At 36.3% G+C, this 16,684-nt stretch overlaps 2 protein-coding genes and 1 long non-coding RNA gene across 7 annotated transcripts in view; 1 reads left to right on the top strand and 2 right to left on the bottom strand.

Moving 5' to 3' along the window:
• Positions 1-8,798, top strand: part of LOC128880802 (FMRFamide receptor-like) — a 41,913-nt gene extending 33,115 nt beyond the window's left edge. For all 5 annotated transcript variants that reach the window (XM_054131259.1, XM_054131257.1, XM_054131258.1 and 2 more), the window contains one exon: positions 4,861-8,798. In XM_054131259.1, the coding sequence (XP_053987234.1) occupies positions 4,861-5,463 (603 nt within the window). In that variant the 3' untranslated portion in view covers positions 5,464-8,798. The remainder of the gene's footprint in view (positions 1-4,860) is intronic.
• Positions 8,742-9,959, bottom strand: LOC128880804 (uncharacterized). The gene is made up of 3 exons (XR_008457921.1): positions 9,945-9,959; positions 9,056-9,680; positions 8,742-8,934 (listed from the first exon to the last, which is right to left on the bottom strand). It is a non-coding gene; the product is annotated as an uncharacterized LOC128880804 (long non-coding RNA).
• A 2,284-nt stretch (positions 9,960-12,243) lies between these two features.
• Positions 12,244-16,684, bottom strand: part of LOC128880675 (uncharacterized) — an 8,650-nt gene continuing 4,209 nt past the window's right edge. The window contains exons 7-11 of the mRNA XM_054131002.1: positions 14,579-15,275; positions 13,174-14,508; positions 12,889-13,087; positions 12,613-12,784; positions 12,244-12,537 (exon numbers count right to left, since the gene is read on the bottom strand). Coding sequence (XP_053986977.1) covers positions 12,478-12,537; positions 12,613-12,784; positions 12,889-13,087; positions 13,174-14,508; positions 14,579-15,275 — 2,463 coding nt within the window. The 3' untranslated portion in view covers positions 12,244-12,477. The remainder of the gene's footprint in view (positions 12,538-12,612; positions 12,785-12,888; positions 13,088-13,173; positions 14,509-14,578; positions 15,276-16,684) is intronic.

The raw sequence follows: 16,684 nt of genomic DNA, 5'->3' as shown, positions 1-16,684 counted from the left end.
GATCGAAAGTCATCGCCATGAGTCGATCTGCGAAGATGGCGGTCCTTGCTTTAACTCGTGCGCCGGCGCCGACGTCGACGCTTCGATTATCCAAACGATCCGACGTACATATATACATGTATATACGAGGAACCCACCGTGAAAATGTAATCGAGGGAGAAAAAGCGTAGGACGGAAACTTGTCTCCGTAACCCAGTTCCGCGATATCCATAATTTCATAGAGAATAACTTATTGTCAGTGTCGCATATCGAGTCGATATTATCGACTGCGTCGTATAAAAATGCTATCGAGGACGAGAACCATGACTAGCGCGTACAGATTCTACTTTTTCGACTGATCGAACATCGACCGATTCGATACGCTGCTTCGACCTGCCTCCACTGCATTCACGATCTATCATAATATACATTACCATCTAATCTACATAGTACATACCCGTACTCGCTACGACACAAGTCATAATTTACACCAAACGTAGCAGTTCCAGACGCGTTACCGCAATATCGTTCACGCGTACACAGTAACCGTCACAAGTACGCCAAATATAATTTACGGTTGCGCGTGGACGTAACTCGCATACAGTGGGTGTAGAATGTATTCGTACACCGATCAATTTCCCCAAAAAACTGTTGTGTGAAATTGTAGTTTATTCACTTCTTTTTCTATAACCAATGATATTTTACATATTCTCGGAAGTCTCTAAGATAGATATAGTCCAAACAACATTTACTAGTTTATATAGTTTGTGAAATTAACAAAAAAAGTGCGAAAAGTGGGTAAAAGTATAGAAGCAATAAGTATTTGTACGATTCTTATGACGAACCATTTACAGTAGAGTTTGTAACGTAAACACATTAGTTTATTGCTCCGTACGAGTTAGAAAACATCAAATTTCCAGTAAAGTACTTTTAAAAATGGCTATAATAGAGAAATGGAAGAAGATCTCACTTCGAGTAACTAATAATTTAGTTAATTTCAAAAGTTAAAATCAAAAGGAAATCCCACGAAGGAGGTACTATATACTTGTAAATTAATGTAAATTTCTCTTTTTTTAATCAAGTTTTAAAAATTGAACAGTTGCGTGAATACTTATTGCTTCAATATTTCTACCGATTAATTGTTTTTTTCTTGTTAATTTCGCAACTTACATAAATAGCTACTTTTTTTTTGCAATCTATCTATTCTAGAGATTTCCGAGAATATGTAGAATGTCATTGGTTATAAAAAATAAATTAATAAATTACAATTCTACATAGTTATTTTGGAAATTGATCGGTGTACGAATACTTTCTACACCCACTGTACATTATACAGATAGAACTCGGACCAGAAATAAAACCATGTCCGATTTCCCGTCCCGCCTTTTCTATTTTGCGTCTATTCAGACTTGGAGAAATACATTTCGCCTTTATCTTTCCGTGGAAAAGAAACATTCGACTTAATAATTACTGTCTGGGAATTACGTGACGCAACGCGAATCTTTTCTGTCGCGATTAAGCAACTTTTTCGTTCGTTTCCTTTCGTTACGATTAAAGGTCGATTCAGACTATACGACACGGACCGTCACACAGTGTTCCGGATGGCCAAAAACCTGGCCAAAATTAGAAGATCTTCAAAATTCAAAATGGCGGATCCAATATGGCCGACATATATATTACAAAGTTATGAGATTTTCATGAAACTTGGTATTTAAGAGCTATTTGGGCCTAAAATTACGAATCTAGTATCAGAATTGCAAAACTCAAAATGGCAGATCCAATATGATCGACATGCATATTAAAAATATCTAATTGTTATGAATTTTTTATGAAATAGGATTTCTAGGTTTATAGGACAACATAGTTAGAATACATTGGCAGAAATAACAATAATAAATTAATGTTAAATTAAAATTAAGGATAATAAGGTTTGTTTTAATGCCGCGTAAACAGTCTTCCTTTTCTTGTAAGCATGGCGCAAAGCGATGCGACGCCAGCGCTGCTTTTTCATGAAAAGCTGGCCAAGATTCATAAATTTTAGAATAAAGAATGCTGTTTTTAATCTTCAGCTCCGTTTAAATAAATGGAAAAGTAGATCTTTCAAAAGTAGGCTACATTGATCTAGTCGCTTGTAACCGAAACTTTGACAAATTATAATCCCGGATCCATTATTAAGTAAAAACGTATTAGTGTTTTACATCCTTCTTTTTTCATTTTATATTAAGTTTTATACTAATATATTAACTTTTACAGATATATCAACAAGTTATGCTGGTTGGAAAGATTGTAAATACTCGTACTTGGCACTTTAAATTTAAATAACTTAAAATGGCGCAAATTTGCGCAAGTTTTCTCAATTGGATATCATACCTGACATGTTACTTTATATCAAGAAACTTGGCAGAGCGTGTCACTCGGTGACTATCATCTTTGTTTTCCTTCCGATTCATCGAAAGATAACTAAAATGTATACCATATTAAGAAGGGAATTACAATAGTGAATCCAAAGATATTTTACTTTGTTCTTGTGGAAAGTTTATGTTTATAACATCTACTTTTATGGTAAAATGATTTACATATGAATCTATTGAGGATAAACTTTCTGTGACACAATAAACATGCGGCACTTTTTACGATATCAAGCAGCATGAAATTTCGTCAACTTTGAACGAACTCTGTATATCAGTAACCGATTACTATTTTTTAAAACGGCATTTAATGCACTCGTATGTATAAAACACACGGACAATATTGAAAAAAGTGTGTTCGAAACTTCAAAAATTGTATTTTGGCCAGGTTTTCAGCCATCCGGACCACTGTGCGTCACGTTCCGGCAACGACACGTACCGGCACCGACACGACAAAACACTAAACACGCGTTTTAATGGAACTATTCACACTATTCCCGTTGACGGAACGTTCAGGTCGGTGGCTGTTAAGTGTGAATAGTTCCATTAAAACGCGTGTTTTAATGTTTTGTCGTGTCGGTGCCGGTACGTGTCGTTGCCGGAACGTGACGGTCCGTGTCGTATAGTCTGAATCTACCTTAACGCGTATAACAAAATTTATGCGAAGCACTACACCGAGGTGACACCAATTTTGCAAATGGCCGTCTGCCAAATAAATCTTTCGCGTAGGCCTCGTATCACGACCTTATGGTTCGCGTAAGAAATTTCGTTACCGTCGGTATCGTCCTGAAGAACAATTCGGTGCGGCGCGACGGTGTGTAAACTTTACCAGCGGTTCGCTTCAATTTCTCCTTTCTTTTACTCGTAAAAACGGCATTTCGGCAACGACGTATGTGTATCGTGCATTCAAAGAAAATTGAACGCCTGAGAAAAAGATATAAAGTAAACAATTACACCCGACGGACGACGGACGACACAACGTTTTACGACGAAATTTTCACGTTTTTATGTGCCCTCGGCAACGTCAAAGAAAGAAAAATGGAAACGTTCTGTGTACCGTATACCGTGAATTTCCCAATTCTTGGGGTTTGTCGACCAAATAACTTTATTCCGGTTTACGACTTATGGTGGACGGCGAAGCGAAAACCATGAAAACACGGGTTTTTGCCAAAAACAATGAAATCGCTATTTTTTCACGTTTCGCATGTTCAACGCAAGACCCTTTGATTCCCTTGTAAAATTATTTAAATTGCGGTTCCATTTTCTTAGATATATGTGTATGTATAATACATACATGTATGTAGTACGAAGAGTACTGTATGAAAGTGAGAAAAAATTCACGGCAATTTGAAAACGCAAAAATTAGACAAATCGTGTATGTACAGCGAACATTTTCTCGGGGCGCGCACTCCCTGGGAGATTTCGCATAAGTTTTTCAAAGAGCCAGCAACGATAAAACGCGAAAGCGACGCAGACGACGACGGTTACATTACAACAGCAGTCAACGATAAAGATACACTTGGCCTGGGACCACTCGAGACACACATTTTTCCTCGTGTTCGTTACACCCGCTTAAATAATACATGGATTCACCCGACGAACCGAGAAAGTAAGGAAAATAACGCTCGTATCCCGAAACAATGTCCATTTTTCCCATCTACCTCGTACCTGCAACAGCCGAAACAGTAATTATTATACACTGCGGTGCATAACTATAACACCACTGATATTTTTAAGATTTTTTTAAATATAATAGAAAAATTGAAAGACAGTAGTTGGATAATACGAAAAAGCGATGTAAATAATTAATTTTGAGAGGAAACATACTGAAGTAATCTAATTGTAAGGATATATCGAGATAAAGTCGAAAAACATTATAGAATCGGTGCAAAACTATAGCACCACCTTCATTTTCATCACACTTGAAGCGTGTTTGTCACAAAATTTTCATCTAATTCCGAATTTTATTTATTAATTAATACAATGCCACGCGGTAAATATCTTACTGAGAAAGAGCAAGGTGAAATTTTAGCTTATAACAAGTTAGAACTGGGAATTAGGGAAATTGCACGTAAACTTGGACGATCCCCTAAAGTAATATCAAATTTTTTACGTAATCCGTCGAAATATGGCCAAAATAAGAAAGGAGGACCTAAGAAGAAAGTGTCTCCGCGTGCTGAGAGGCAGATTATTAAAATTGGGAGCAATAGTTTGAAAAGCAGTCGGGAAATTGCAGCGGAATGTAGACTCCAAGTGTCACGTTGGACCATTCAACGTGTCTTTAGAAGGAATCCAAACATTGCCAGACAAAAACTCATTTCACCACCCGTTCTTTCTAAACGCCACAAGATAGCAAGAATGGAATACGCCCGCGAAAACGGGCCCCCTCACCAATAGCGCCGTAACAATCTGACTCTTCCACTTATAGTTGTCATATACAGTATAGTAAGTATTATGGTTGGATGTGTTTCAGGTTAGAAAGGCCAACAGGGACCTACAGCAGCTGTCTCGACACCAGAGACGGGAAATCGGTTTAGCGACAATGTTACTCTGCGTGGTGATCGTTTTTCTGATCTGTAACATCCTACCGCTCGCTTCGAATATTCACGAGACCTTCCTGAACGACCCGCCCCTTTGGTTGGTACAGACGGGCAATCTTCTCGTAACGATCAACAGCAGCATCAACTTCATCATCTACGTAATCTTCGGTAGAAAATTCAAGAGGATATTTCTCAAGCTGTTCTGTAGCTCGAAGCTGTTCGGCCCCGGCAGGGACAGTCCGGAATTCCAGACGTACGACGAGTCGATCGTCACCAACACGACCAATATAGAACTCAGGAACTCCATCAGACATTATCATTTGAACAGGTCGAGCACCATCGGTAGAAACAACAATAACTCGAATGGCAGCACGCGACAAAGCATGAAAGCCTCAGGGAGACCCGGGAGTCCGGGACCTTGTGTATACTACCCAGCGACAAGTCCCGTGACAAGTCCTAGTCAAATCTCCAGAACGTCCAGCACTCGCAACAATCAGAACGGATGGAGCAAAAAAGACATAGACTCTGTTCTGTAACGAATTTGACAATTAATCCAATTCCGATACGGATTCCGATCGATCGCCACTCGCTCCGTGCTTCGTGCTTAATCGTAAAGAAATTTGTATTCTTTCTACAAAATTTCGCAGTCTTCGTACGCAGTAGGAGGACTATAAAAAGAATGGTTACTTTCAACAGATCCGGAAGCCTATTGTGCGAGAAAACAAAAAATACATTTAAGGGGGCATTTCACTCTGAACGCACAAAAAAGAGCATATTTCCAATCATTTTATTCTCAGGAACTATTGCATAAAATCGAATGAATGTTTTTACCCTGTTAACACGTTGATCGCCATGTCACCCACACGAGGGCGACAGTGCTTTCCACTGAAGAACTAACGAAATTAATTCCGAATGTCAAGCATCAAAGGAAATGAATTTAAACAAAATTTATGAATTTTGATGAAATTACAAGAATAAATACGACGATAAATGTTTGATTATGCAGTCTTCGATACTTTAAATAATATTTCATTTTAATAGAAACTTTAAAGAATATTTGTCTGGCAGTCAACGTGTTAAAGGTATGATTAAGGAAAGTAAATACAAAATTTTGTTCTTGGTAAAAAATATTTCGTCATTAATTTACAAAATAATATGCATGTGTGCAAAAAAAAAGTTATCCGCTGGCGCAGGTGATTTTGGCTCTCCTGGTAATCTGAAACAGAAAATGAAAAAGTTTATTAAACTATGTCGTCAAACCTATCGTCGGAACCTCCAAGCAGTTGGTATTTTGATTTGTACTTACAATTTCACCTGATTTACGGTACAAAAAAAAGTGTTCTTTTTCTCTCTTTCACAAGAAACGCTGTCATTTTGTTTATTTTCGATGAAATAAATAAGTGAAGGTTCCGACCATAGGTGTGACGACATAGTTTAATAAACTTTTCCGATTTTCTGTTTCAGATTACCAGGAGAGCCAAAATCACCTGCGCCAGGGGATAACTTTTTTTTTGCACACATGCATATTATTTTGTTAATTAATGACGAAATATTTTTTACCAAGAAAAAAATTTTGTATTTACTTTCCTTAATCATACCTTTAAGGGAAAAAAATATTCATTCAATTTTATGCAATAGTTTCTGAGACAAAAATGATTGAAAATATGCTTTTTTTTTATGCGTTCACAGTGAAATGCCCCCTTAATTTTCGATCGTATACTTGTTGGTATCCTGGCTAGCTACAGTTTGGAAACTTTGTTTTTCAACTATCGAAACGTCGACGTCGCGTCGATCACTATATTCTTCTTTCAATAAACTGTTCATATACGTATGTATATGTACGAGACATACCCGATATGTTTCTCCGTGAATCGATGAAGCTCATCGTTCTCCGAAACCGAAAATGTGATAGCGACCTAAGAAGGGGGATGATGAAATTTCGCTGAAAAGTAAAACGTTTCGGTGTGTCATTCCATGTCATCGCCGAAACCTTGTGATAAAAAATCCTATTAGATTATTCGCGGTTTATCGTTTCGCTGTGAACACGAGACCGGACTACCGCGAATACGATTACCTTATATGGTTAAGAAAAATGAATGCAAGTCGGACAATATGATTTTCATGTAAAAACGCATCCACGATATCGTAATACGGTAAACTTTTAACAAATTGTAAATACTACGTGCAAACTATTATACGTATATTATTTTCATATGTTATCGCGCCCAACACCGAGACTTTACTTGGACTAATCAACTAAACTAAACTATAAAAGAGAGAAGAGGGAACCGACCAAACAGCCTACATTTGCTGTTGTTCTTATCGTTAGATGTCCTTTAAGGACATCGAAATTCGTTTGTCTACGATTTGGAATTACAAACGTAACGATACAGTATTATTAACTCTCCATAACTTCCCTTACGATCATGATCCATGAAATGCGAGTAACATTTGAAAAATCGAATCAGACTATTGATTCGTTTTCGCGTAAATAAAATATTGTATATTTTCAAAGAGACTGATCAGCATATGGCTGATCGAGGTCATTAAAGCGCACGAAATAATTCTATTAATCGTAACGCACTGAAATATTATGGTGTACCATATTACTTTACTTTACTATTGTATAGTATATACCGATGAAGATCAGTACGCAACAAAACGTTTCGCTATCATTTTCTCAATTCTATGAATATTATCTAAAGTAACATTTGTATACACGCAAACCAAGAAATACCGTGTATTATTGTAGCGAAAGACTTTGCACCGTCTGATTCATTTAGATTTACACCATGGTATTTCAGAATTAAATACAAAACGTGTACCTGAAGCCATTTATGTACCAACTAACGATAAGTAGTACATCTTTTAGATTCTTTTATATTGTTTCACGTAAGGTGTAACCTGTAGGTACACCGTGGTATACTTTCGTTAAATTATAGCCAACTCTATTAAAAGTAACTGTTATTGTATATTTCTCGAGTATCGATCATTTCGCGTCGTTTCGAAACGTACCGTCGTTGCGAAAAAGCACATAAAGTTTTTCAAAGAAAAATCATACATTTCAAGTAATATCACATATACGCAAAAGAAATTGTAAATATCGAAATTTAAAACGATCCTCGTTAATTTCTGGTAGACGCTAAATTGCTGTAAACAACTCTATCAATCGAATAAATGGAAAACCAATGTAAAAATATGGAATCAAACAACAGAGGGAAAAGAAACGCTCTCAACTAGCTATACGTACAACAACAAATTACATCAACTATACGAGTATACATGTACATTATATTCTAGTCATGAAATTTCTATCGAGATATAATTATCCTGCAAATCTTTGCAATTATATATGTATATGTGTATAGCCAATATGAATCTTGCCATCACAAAAATAAACTATGCCAATTACTTGTACTCTTTGGTTTAGTTAACATTTAGTCGACCGCTACTCCTGACTACTTTAAATTTCGTACAATTAACAAAATAAATTGTTATATTTAATACTTTTATAATTAAATACTTAATTTTTTTATATACAAATTAATATTAATCGTTGATCTTTATAAAAATAATTCAACGCGCTTGGAAACTGTGGATGCAATGATTATTGAAGTTACACTGTCCTTCAGAATTTAAAATTTATTTAATCGATCGCTAACCAACCACATCTATACGATCGTAATATATTAAATTGAGATTGATATCGTATAGAACTGGCACTAAAACATTACAAGAGATATTGCGTATATTCATTTTACATATACGATACAATTGTGTGACGCACGAACCGTTAAAATAAACCACCGAGATATCAATGACGAACAATCGGGAAAAAATCCGTCTCTTCTTTATTTCACAACAGAGCCAAGTTAATATACAGAAAATATTATTACATAATACGTCTATCGGCTTTCATCTTCGAGTCAGTTTGCAGCCTTTTTCTTCGGTTTTAAATAAAAGTAAAGAGCTAGCAGAGCAACGGCAACATACGTTGATTTGGCTACCTGTAAAACAAGAAATGGTACAATCAAAACGTTTGAACAACGTTTGAAAAAATTCGACGTTTTAGCATGAAAATTAAGTAACCTCTCGCAATGCGAACGAATCAACTTTGAGGTTACTCACATTTGCTCGACCTCGATCGGTAACACTGTTGTAATATTTGGAAAATCCAGTAAGCTTTTCTTCGGGTGAATCTGCACCAGCCATTTTCTTTTACAAACGAGTCAACTTCGTTCTAAAATATAATCAAAGAGAAGCAAAGAAGAAATTGTCACCTATCAGTATCACACGCAACTTGCAACTCGATAGGTGATAGATGGCACTCGATGGCACTCGAATATTCGATAGCTCGACCGACCACGATTCGATTAGTAACTCACAACTACGAGTTACGATTATTTCCTGGACTATCGACAGAGATACAAGAAATCAACGCTAGAGGTCGTTTTCAAGTATATGCTGTGGGGATCGACCTTTACGACACTCCGAGTAGTGGGGAAAAAACAATTGAAGCGCGGGAGAATCGAACGTGCGTAGGAATGTTTCAAAGAGAGAAGAAACTGAGACACGTGGAACGGTGTGCTAACAGAAATAAAATTTTGTTGTACTTAATAGCGATTCCGTTATTCCACTCCTCCGAAGAAAGTAACAGGGTGCTGAGCGCTATGGTGTCGGCGCTATTAGCCATGAAGACCAACCATGAAGACTGTATAAGGAGATCCAACTCCATACGAAAGTTACTAGAAAACTGTTATCATAATCTCGAGCTTTAAGTTATGAATATTTCGTCCACTCGCGACGCTAGGGCGCACAGCTACGATATATATATATATATATATATATATATATATATATATATATATATATTGATAATACATATATACATGTCATGTATATCATATATATGATAATATATACACATATGACATATATATATCGTAGTCTGTGCTCACTTGCACCGCGAGGGTAGAAATATTCATAACTTAAAGCACGGGATTTTGATAACACTTACACACTACACAGTTGGAACTCCTTATACAGTCTTCATAGGTGTAACAAAAACTTTATTTCTCTTAGAACAACGTTCCACGTGTCTCAATCTGTTCTCGCCCTCAGGGGCTGTAGCGGTGTTTCTAGCTACAGTACGGGCTTAGCAACCCCGAGGTACCCGAGCTAGCACTAGATGAGAAGTAAGAGATACTGCAAACAGTATTAACACAATGCAGGAGTCATGTAAGACGATGATAAGTAGAATCGAAATAAGCTAGTAATAAGTAAGCAGTAGTGCAATAACTTTATATAACAAGTTACGCACTTTAAATAAATAAATGAATCAATCGATCAATCTGTTCTTTCTGAACATTCACGCCCTCGTTCAAATCTCGCGCGCTTCAATTGTTTTCTCCCCACTCCTCGGGGAGTCGTAAAGGGCGATCCTCACAATGCGCACTTGGAAATTGAAAACATGGTATAGTGACTATACTACAGTCAAAGGTATCGCCCCATTCCTCGCTCGCTATCTACCCTTCGACCATATACAGGGTGTCCCTAAAATGTTGTAACACCTTGAAAGGGGTGGTTCAGGAGGTGATTTCAAATATCTTTTTCCTTAGTGAAAATGTTGTCCGAGGTTTCGTTAAGGTGATATTAAGCGAAAACCCCGACCAATCAGAGCGCGAGGATGCCGGTTGAGCGTAGGCTACGCGATAGGCGACCGCGCTCATACGCTACCGCGGCCGCTCCAACGGTATACGCGCGCTCTGATTGGTCGGGGTCTTTTGTTAATATCTGCTTAACGAAGTCTCGGACATTTTCGCTATGGAAAAAGTTGTTTCAAATCACCTCCCGAACCACCCCTTTCAAGGTGTTACAACATTTTTGGGACACCCTGTATACATGGACTGCTCAAGCCTACTCTTTATATACTGAGCAGAGCGTAACAAACATCTTCATACCAAAAGTGAGACTTGACGCTAATACGCATGTATCGAATTCGAGAACTATAGCAAAAATTCTATCTCGATGATAGATTGACTGCAGCTTTGACCAATGGTCGAAGAGTACTTCCTTTGAGTATATAAACATATACTCAATATACATTTCTATATACATTTCTATATACATTTCTATATACTCAAAGAGTAGTTCGGCAAACCGTCCGAAATTTCAATTCGCGCCTTTCCTCACTGCTATCGCCCATTGGCTATAGCGCTTGCGCACAACTGCTTACTCGTAACTTTGGCATGGAAGATGTTGGTCGGACTACACTATAGCTTGAGCAGTCCATGTATATATGATCGAAGGTCACGTCACATCTTCGAGATAGACCCCCGCTCTCTTTCGCCCCCATCTCTGTTTCTATATTGCGTATCGGACTGTGCGTTCGCGAAGCTATCGCAGTCAATTGCAGTCAGCTGTCCTGCGTCGGTGCCAGAAGCGGTGGGGACAAGCGAATGGTACTCTGCTAGAGATACGGCGCTATTGTGAAAGTGGGGGAAAAGCTCTGCTCAGTGTATGGTAGCCATTGAGCTCTATCCTGACTGGAGTGTAAACTGCAAGAGAGAAGCCAGTCCGAGAGAGATGCAAGATGAGTGGATCCGGTGGTACTATCCTATAACAAATTTATGTGTAGAGGGAGAACAGACTCCTCTTTGTTTGAATTTCGCGGCACTCTAGGACTTATTTACAGATTTTATTTATATATAAAATGATAGAAACATTAATAATAATGACATAATAATGAAATAGTATACATAATTTACATACCATAATTTAGATCATACAAATATATACAATTTGGTATAGAGCTAAATTTTATTATTTGTCACAATTCAATTTACATTGTATTTATCCAATTTTATGCAGAAAAGAATCTGAAAGTAACTCACTCGACAATGCTCAGCGATGCTCAGGTAGGTTATGTTACGGCGTACGATTGTTCCCCCTCTACAAATAAATTTGCTATAGGATAATAACAGAACCACCCATTTTGCATTTCTCTCGGACTTCCGTCGCCTCTACTTCTTCCTACAGGAGTTCACACTCCAGTTAGGATAGAGCTCAATGATGGTGGCTTGCTCCATGGACCATGCCAAACCATGATACGCCAACCAAGATAAATATCAACTCGTAGTAATGTTATTAGTCGTTAGTTTACGTGCTATAAAAACTTAATCAATGGTTAAAGAGTTTGAACTCGGTGGAGGGGAATTTTTGTTCGATTCACCAACTTCAGTAAATTATAGAGAAAAAAGACAAGTTTACAAAAATATCAGTTTACTATTTTAATTATAAAAATGATAAATGAAAAATAACACGTTGAAAAAGTATGCATTTTATACAAACGAAACGAAGATTACTCGTCTATTTTAACGATTAGATATAATACTCTTTAGTATCGTAAACTATTATGCTACAATAATATGTTATTCGCGAACGAAGGAAGTATAAAACCATAAATAAACAATATTATAACCATTTCGATCGCATCGATAACTAATATAAATATTCATCGTACATTACACAAGGAACTCGTAACCAATACTTCATAGCTTTCCAAAATTTTCAATGTGATTCTTGAATTGTCGATATGCCTGTATGATTTGCTAAAACAAAATAAATTACAATAGCACGTAAAAATTAGTATGTACAGAGTGTAATAAAAGGATAGTTATATTTACCATAATTTCATGGGGAGTAGAAGGATCCTTAAATGGTTTGTACATGAGACCGCCAAGCGGATTCTTTTGAGAATCTCTGCATTTAGACAATAATCTGAATATCACTCTTAATGGTATCAATTGCAGTTTGCTAGGATTATTTATTATATCTCTTGTTGTCATTGACAATGGCCTAAAATAGAATAAAATAATATGTAGCACTCGTTGAATTATTTCGGACAATGTAAACATAATTTTTAGATCGTTATCAACGAAAATTATACGTATAATGTTTACCTTATGTACGGCTCTATATATTCCATGGAGTATAGACTTTTGTCAATTTCTTCGAATGGTATGCGTATGTTAAATATGTTTGAGAAATTTAACATACACGAAAATGTTTGAAATTCGGTAAACATTATAAATTCGTTCGCTAATAACCAACCATCGTTTCGATGGTGAAATATGTGAATTGTTCGCTCGTTAGGTAAGTCTAGAATAAAAAGGGAACGATTACACAAAAATAATTATTAATTTATATTAATTAATGAATAACAAATAAATTATAGTAGAACTTACCAATTAATGAAAAAAATATTTTAATTCTCGGTGACATCGGATACGTTGGATACGTAGAATTGTTATCGCTATACGTGGATTGCGTCGAAATCGACGGTTTCCAAATATTTCTCAATTCGTTTCCTCTCGCATGGAAATTGTTTACATCTAAGCGATTAATGTTAAACTGATTTAGAACATTGTCTTCGTCAGCTGGATTTTTTATACAGCTTGCTATTTCTACATTCTCGTTTTCCTTAAACGAAGAACTCATCGTATCACAGTTTCCCAATTGAATATTAGCTATATCTTGAACCGTTTTAATCCAGTCTGTCACAAATGTACCACACGCGTCATTTGAATTTCTGATCGGTGATTGTAGATGATTGTTATCTACTGCCGCCGCCGCTTCGTTAGTCGGTTTTATTAATGTAGTAGCTGCCGATGTGCATGAAATGTTGGAGGTAGTCATTCGTGTTAAGAAATCTTTGTCAGTGCTTGTGTTGTTATCCTGTATCACTGGTACAAGCGGTAGGAAACTGTTAAACGGTAACCATGGCGAAGACGTACTTGTGCATTCACTAAAATCGTTGGTTTTAGTTACGCTATTACGATTCGTATTACACGTCGTTTGATCGTCTGTTCTCTCGATAGTCTGTAGACAGGGCACCGAAGCTGGATTTTCCTTATGCTTTTGGTCTATAACATGCTCTTGCGAACTAATTCTGAGATATGAAGGAGTGTACGGAGAAAACCTTGCGTAATTGCAATTTTGAGTATTCGCTACACTTTCGTTATTCATTTCTTTTACTTGATTAACATCGTGCGTTATGAATGGCTTATTAATAATAATTTTTGACATATCATTGGTAACATTGACCATAGGCCAGGTAGTACGATCATTGGAAATGAATTTTTCGTTTAACGCGGATAAATTATTCGTTGTATTATTTGCGTGAAAATATTTTTGACTATTAAACGATGCGTCTTTATACAATTTCTCCGGTATATCATTTGCATGGTTTATGCTTCCGAGGTTCGAATTCTGTTCGTAACTAATCGAATCGTGTTTATCGATCAATCGATCTTGATCTTTGTGAGAAATAGGTGTCAAATAATTTTCATCCTCTGAATCTAATCGTAATTTACCTGCTAAACTGAGCTTGAAAGGATTAGTCTCTTTGAATGGTATTTTATTATTTGTAGGTTTCTCTAAAGACGTTGGAACATCGTTGATGTTTGCATAATTGGAAATATGACTTTGATTGTCCATATTAGATTTCACATTAATATTGTCAAAGTCTGGTAATACTCGTGTATTTGCCAAAGATTCTCTGATCGCATCAAAATTATAGTCTGTAAAGATAAAGAAATTAGCATATACACATCGAATTAAATTCGTTTTCGAATAAATTTTGAATATTACAATTTCTAAGGAAATCAGCAAAGCTTGGCTTAACGTTTCCATTATAAGAAGTAGAAGCGTGCAATGGTTCTACGGTAAACGTAGCCGTAACCGGACCTGTATTCGAACTATTTACACTCGGCAAACTTGCGGTTGTTGTGATCGTTGTTGGAATATCTTTCTCAGTATGCGGAAACATATTATTCGGTATGTTTAATTTATTTGTATCTTTTACTGGATCGTCATCTATTCCCTTACTAGAATTTTTCATAACTTGATTAAAAAGTATATGAAAAGTGGCGGTTATTTGCATTTGTAGTTTCAAGTTGTCATTCCATAATTTCAGGAATCTGTCCGGAGTTAAATCACATTTAATTTGATTATCATCTTGTAGAAACGGATTCGTGTTGGATATATTTGGATTGGGCATAGTAGATGGCGAATCATTTTCAGCAGTCTGATCTTGTACATTTTCTTCGGTAATAGTTTGTAGTTTTTGCGATTCATCCCTGGATAATCCAAATCCAGGAGGAACCGCTAAAGGCTTATTGTCCAAGGTACTTTGCGGTGATACCAGAGGCATATTCGTTGACTTTTCTCCTAGACTTTTTGGGTCATTACGTACATCGGATATCTCTTCTTCGTAGCACCGTTTCGGTGAAAATAGTAAATTTTCTTCCACGTACAGCAACAAATTGTCCATATCAACTTTATCTCCCTATCGAAAGAGCAGAAACAAAACAAAAAAAGATCAAGATCAAATAAAGTGATATTTAAGTACGTATATCTGGTAACATACACACAATGCGGTTAAATACGTGTCGAATTTGAAATGCATCAGTTTGGGAAAAATGATCACTTTATGAGATCGTTGTTGTACAGATTATAAAGATATCGGTGTAGAGTAAAATGTACACAGTTTATTTCCTTGTTACAACAATTTTATTGCACGAATAAAAATCATAGTACATGTAAGAAGCATGATAAACGACCATAAAGATCGTATTTTTCCCAAAAGCTTAAGAAATAATTTGTTTCGTTGTTTAATTTTTAGTCTGAAGTAATTGAAACAAATAAAAATAATAACTGTATAAAGTAGCACTGTATAACACCTAAGATAGCGCATTTTAATACGCAAATACGGTACGCAAAACAAAAAAATTTCCATGTACTGATACACGTGGATAAAAAAAGAAGAAAAATGTTTCGAACTATTACATCATCAAGTTTTACTTCTTGACGAAACAGTTACAAATAATCAAAATGCATAATGTCATTGTCTATTTTCTATTATTGTTCCCAAGATATCGGTATAACAAACACGTACGTACATAATTACTCAAGTTTAATTAAAATTTTCAAATTTACGACATATTACATCGTGCATTTTCTTGAAATTAAATACTTTTCCGTTTATCCTTCAACTCTTGTTTTGCAACAATTTCATTTTATTTAGCATTTCAAATAACGTTTTTCCTTTTCCTTGTGATTTCCAAGGAATTAAAGTTGAATTTGTCGAATTAGAACTGGCTTCGTTATTTTGCACTACATTACTTTCGTCCTGTGCCACGGTCAGCTGAGTTTGAGCGGATTCCTCGCATCGAGCTGCGATTAACTTTTCCGATTTCGCATACGAATATTCCGTATCATCTATCATTCTATCCGTTGAATATACATCTTTATTCGTATCCTCGCTTGAATTCGAATCGTTTACTTCTGTTATTTTTAGAGATTCGTTAGACTTATCGTCCAGCAGACTCTTGATGTTGTTATAAAAAGGACAATTTGTTTTTAGGAATTGGTGCATACCAGTAAATGACACGACTACATCCCATTCTTCTTCGTTAGATTCTAAGCAAGTATCGTTAAAAATCGGTGTGCTTGATGTTTCACTTTCCGTGTCAGGCGATGAGAATTCATGCATTGGTACTAATTCCCCGCAAGTCGCTTCATCGATCGATAATGCTTTATCTTCCGTTTCTTTAGATTCATCGATCGATAATGCTTCATCTTCCGTTTCTTTAGATTCATCGATCGATAATGCTTTATCTTCCGTTTCTTTGGATTCATCTTCCGTTTCTTTGGATTCATCTTCCGTTTCTTTAGATTCATCGATCGATAATGCTT

This window comes from Hylaeus volcanicus, chromosome 8 (genome assembly GCF_026283585.1).
Source record: "Hylaeus volcanicus isolate JK05 chromosome 8, UHH_iyHylVolc1.0_haploid, whole genome shotgun sequence".
Lineage (NCBI taxonomy): Eukaryota > Metazoa > Arthropoda > Insecta > Hymenoptera > Colletidae > Hylaeus > Hylaeus volcanicus.
The sequence above is the reverse complement of the archived record's forward strand: the minus strand, read 5'-3'. Positions and strand labels throughout refer to the sequence as shown.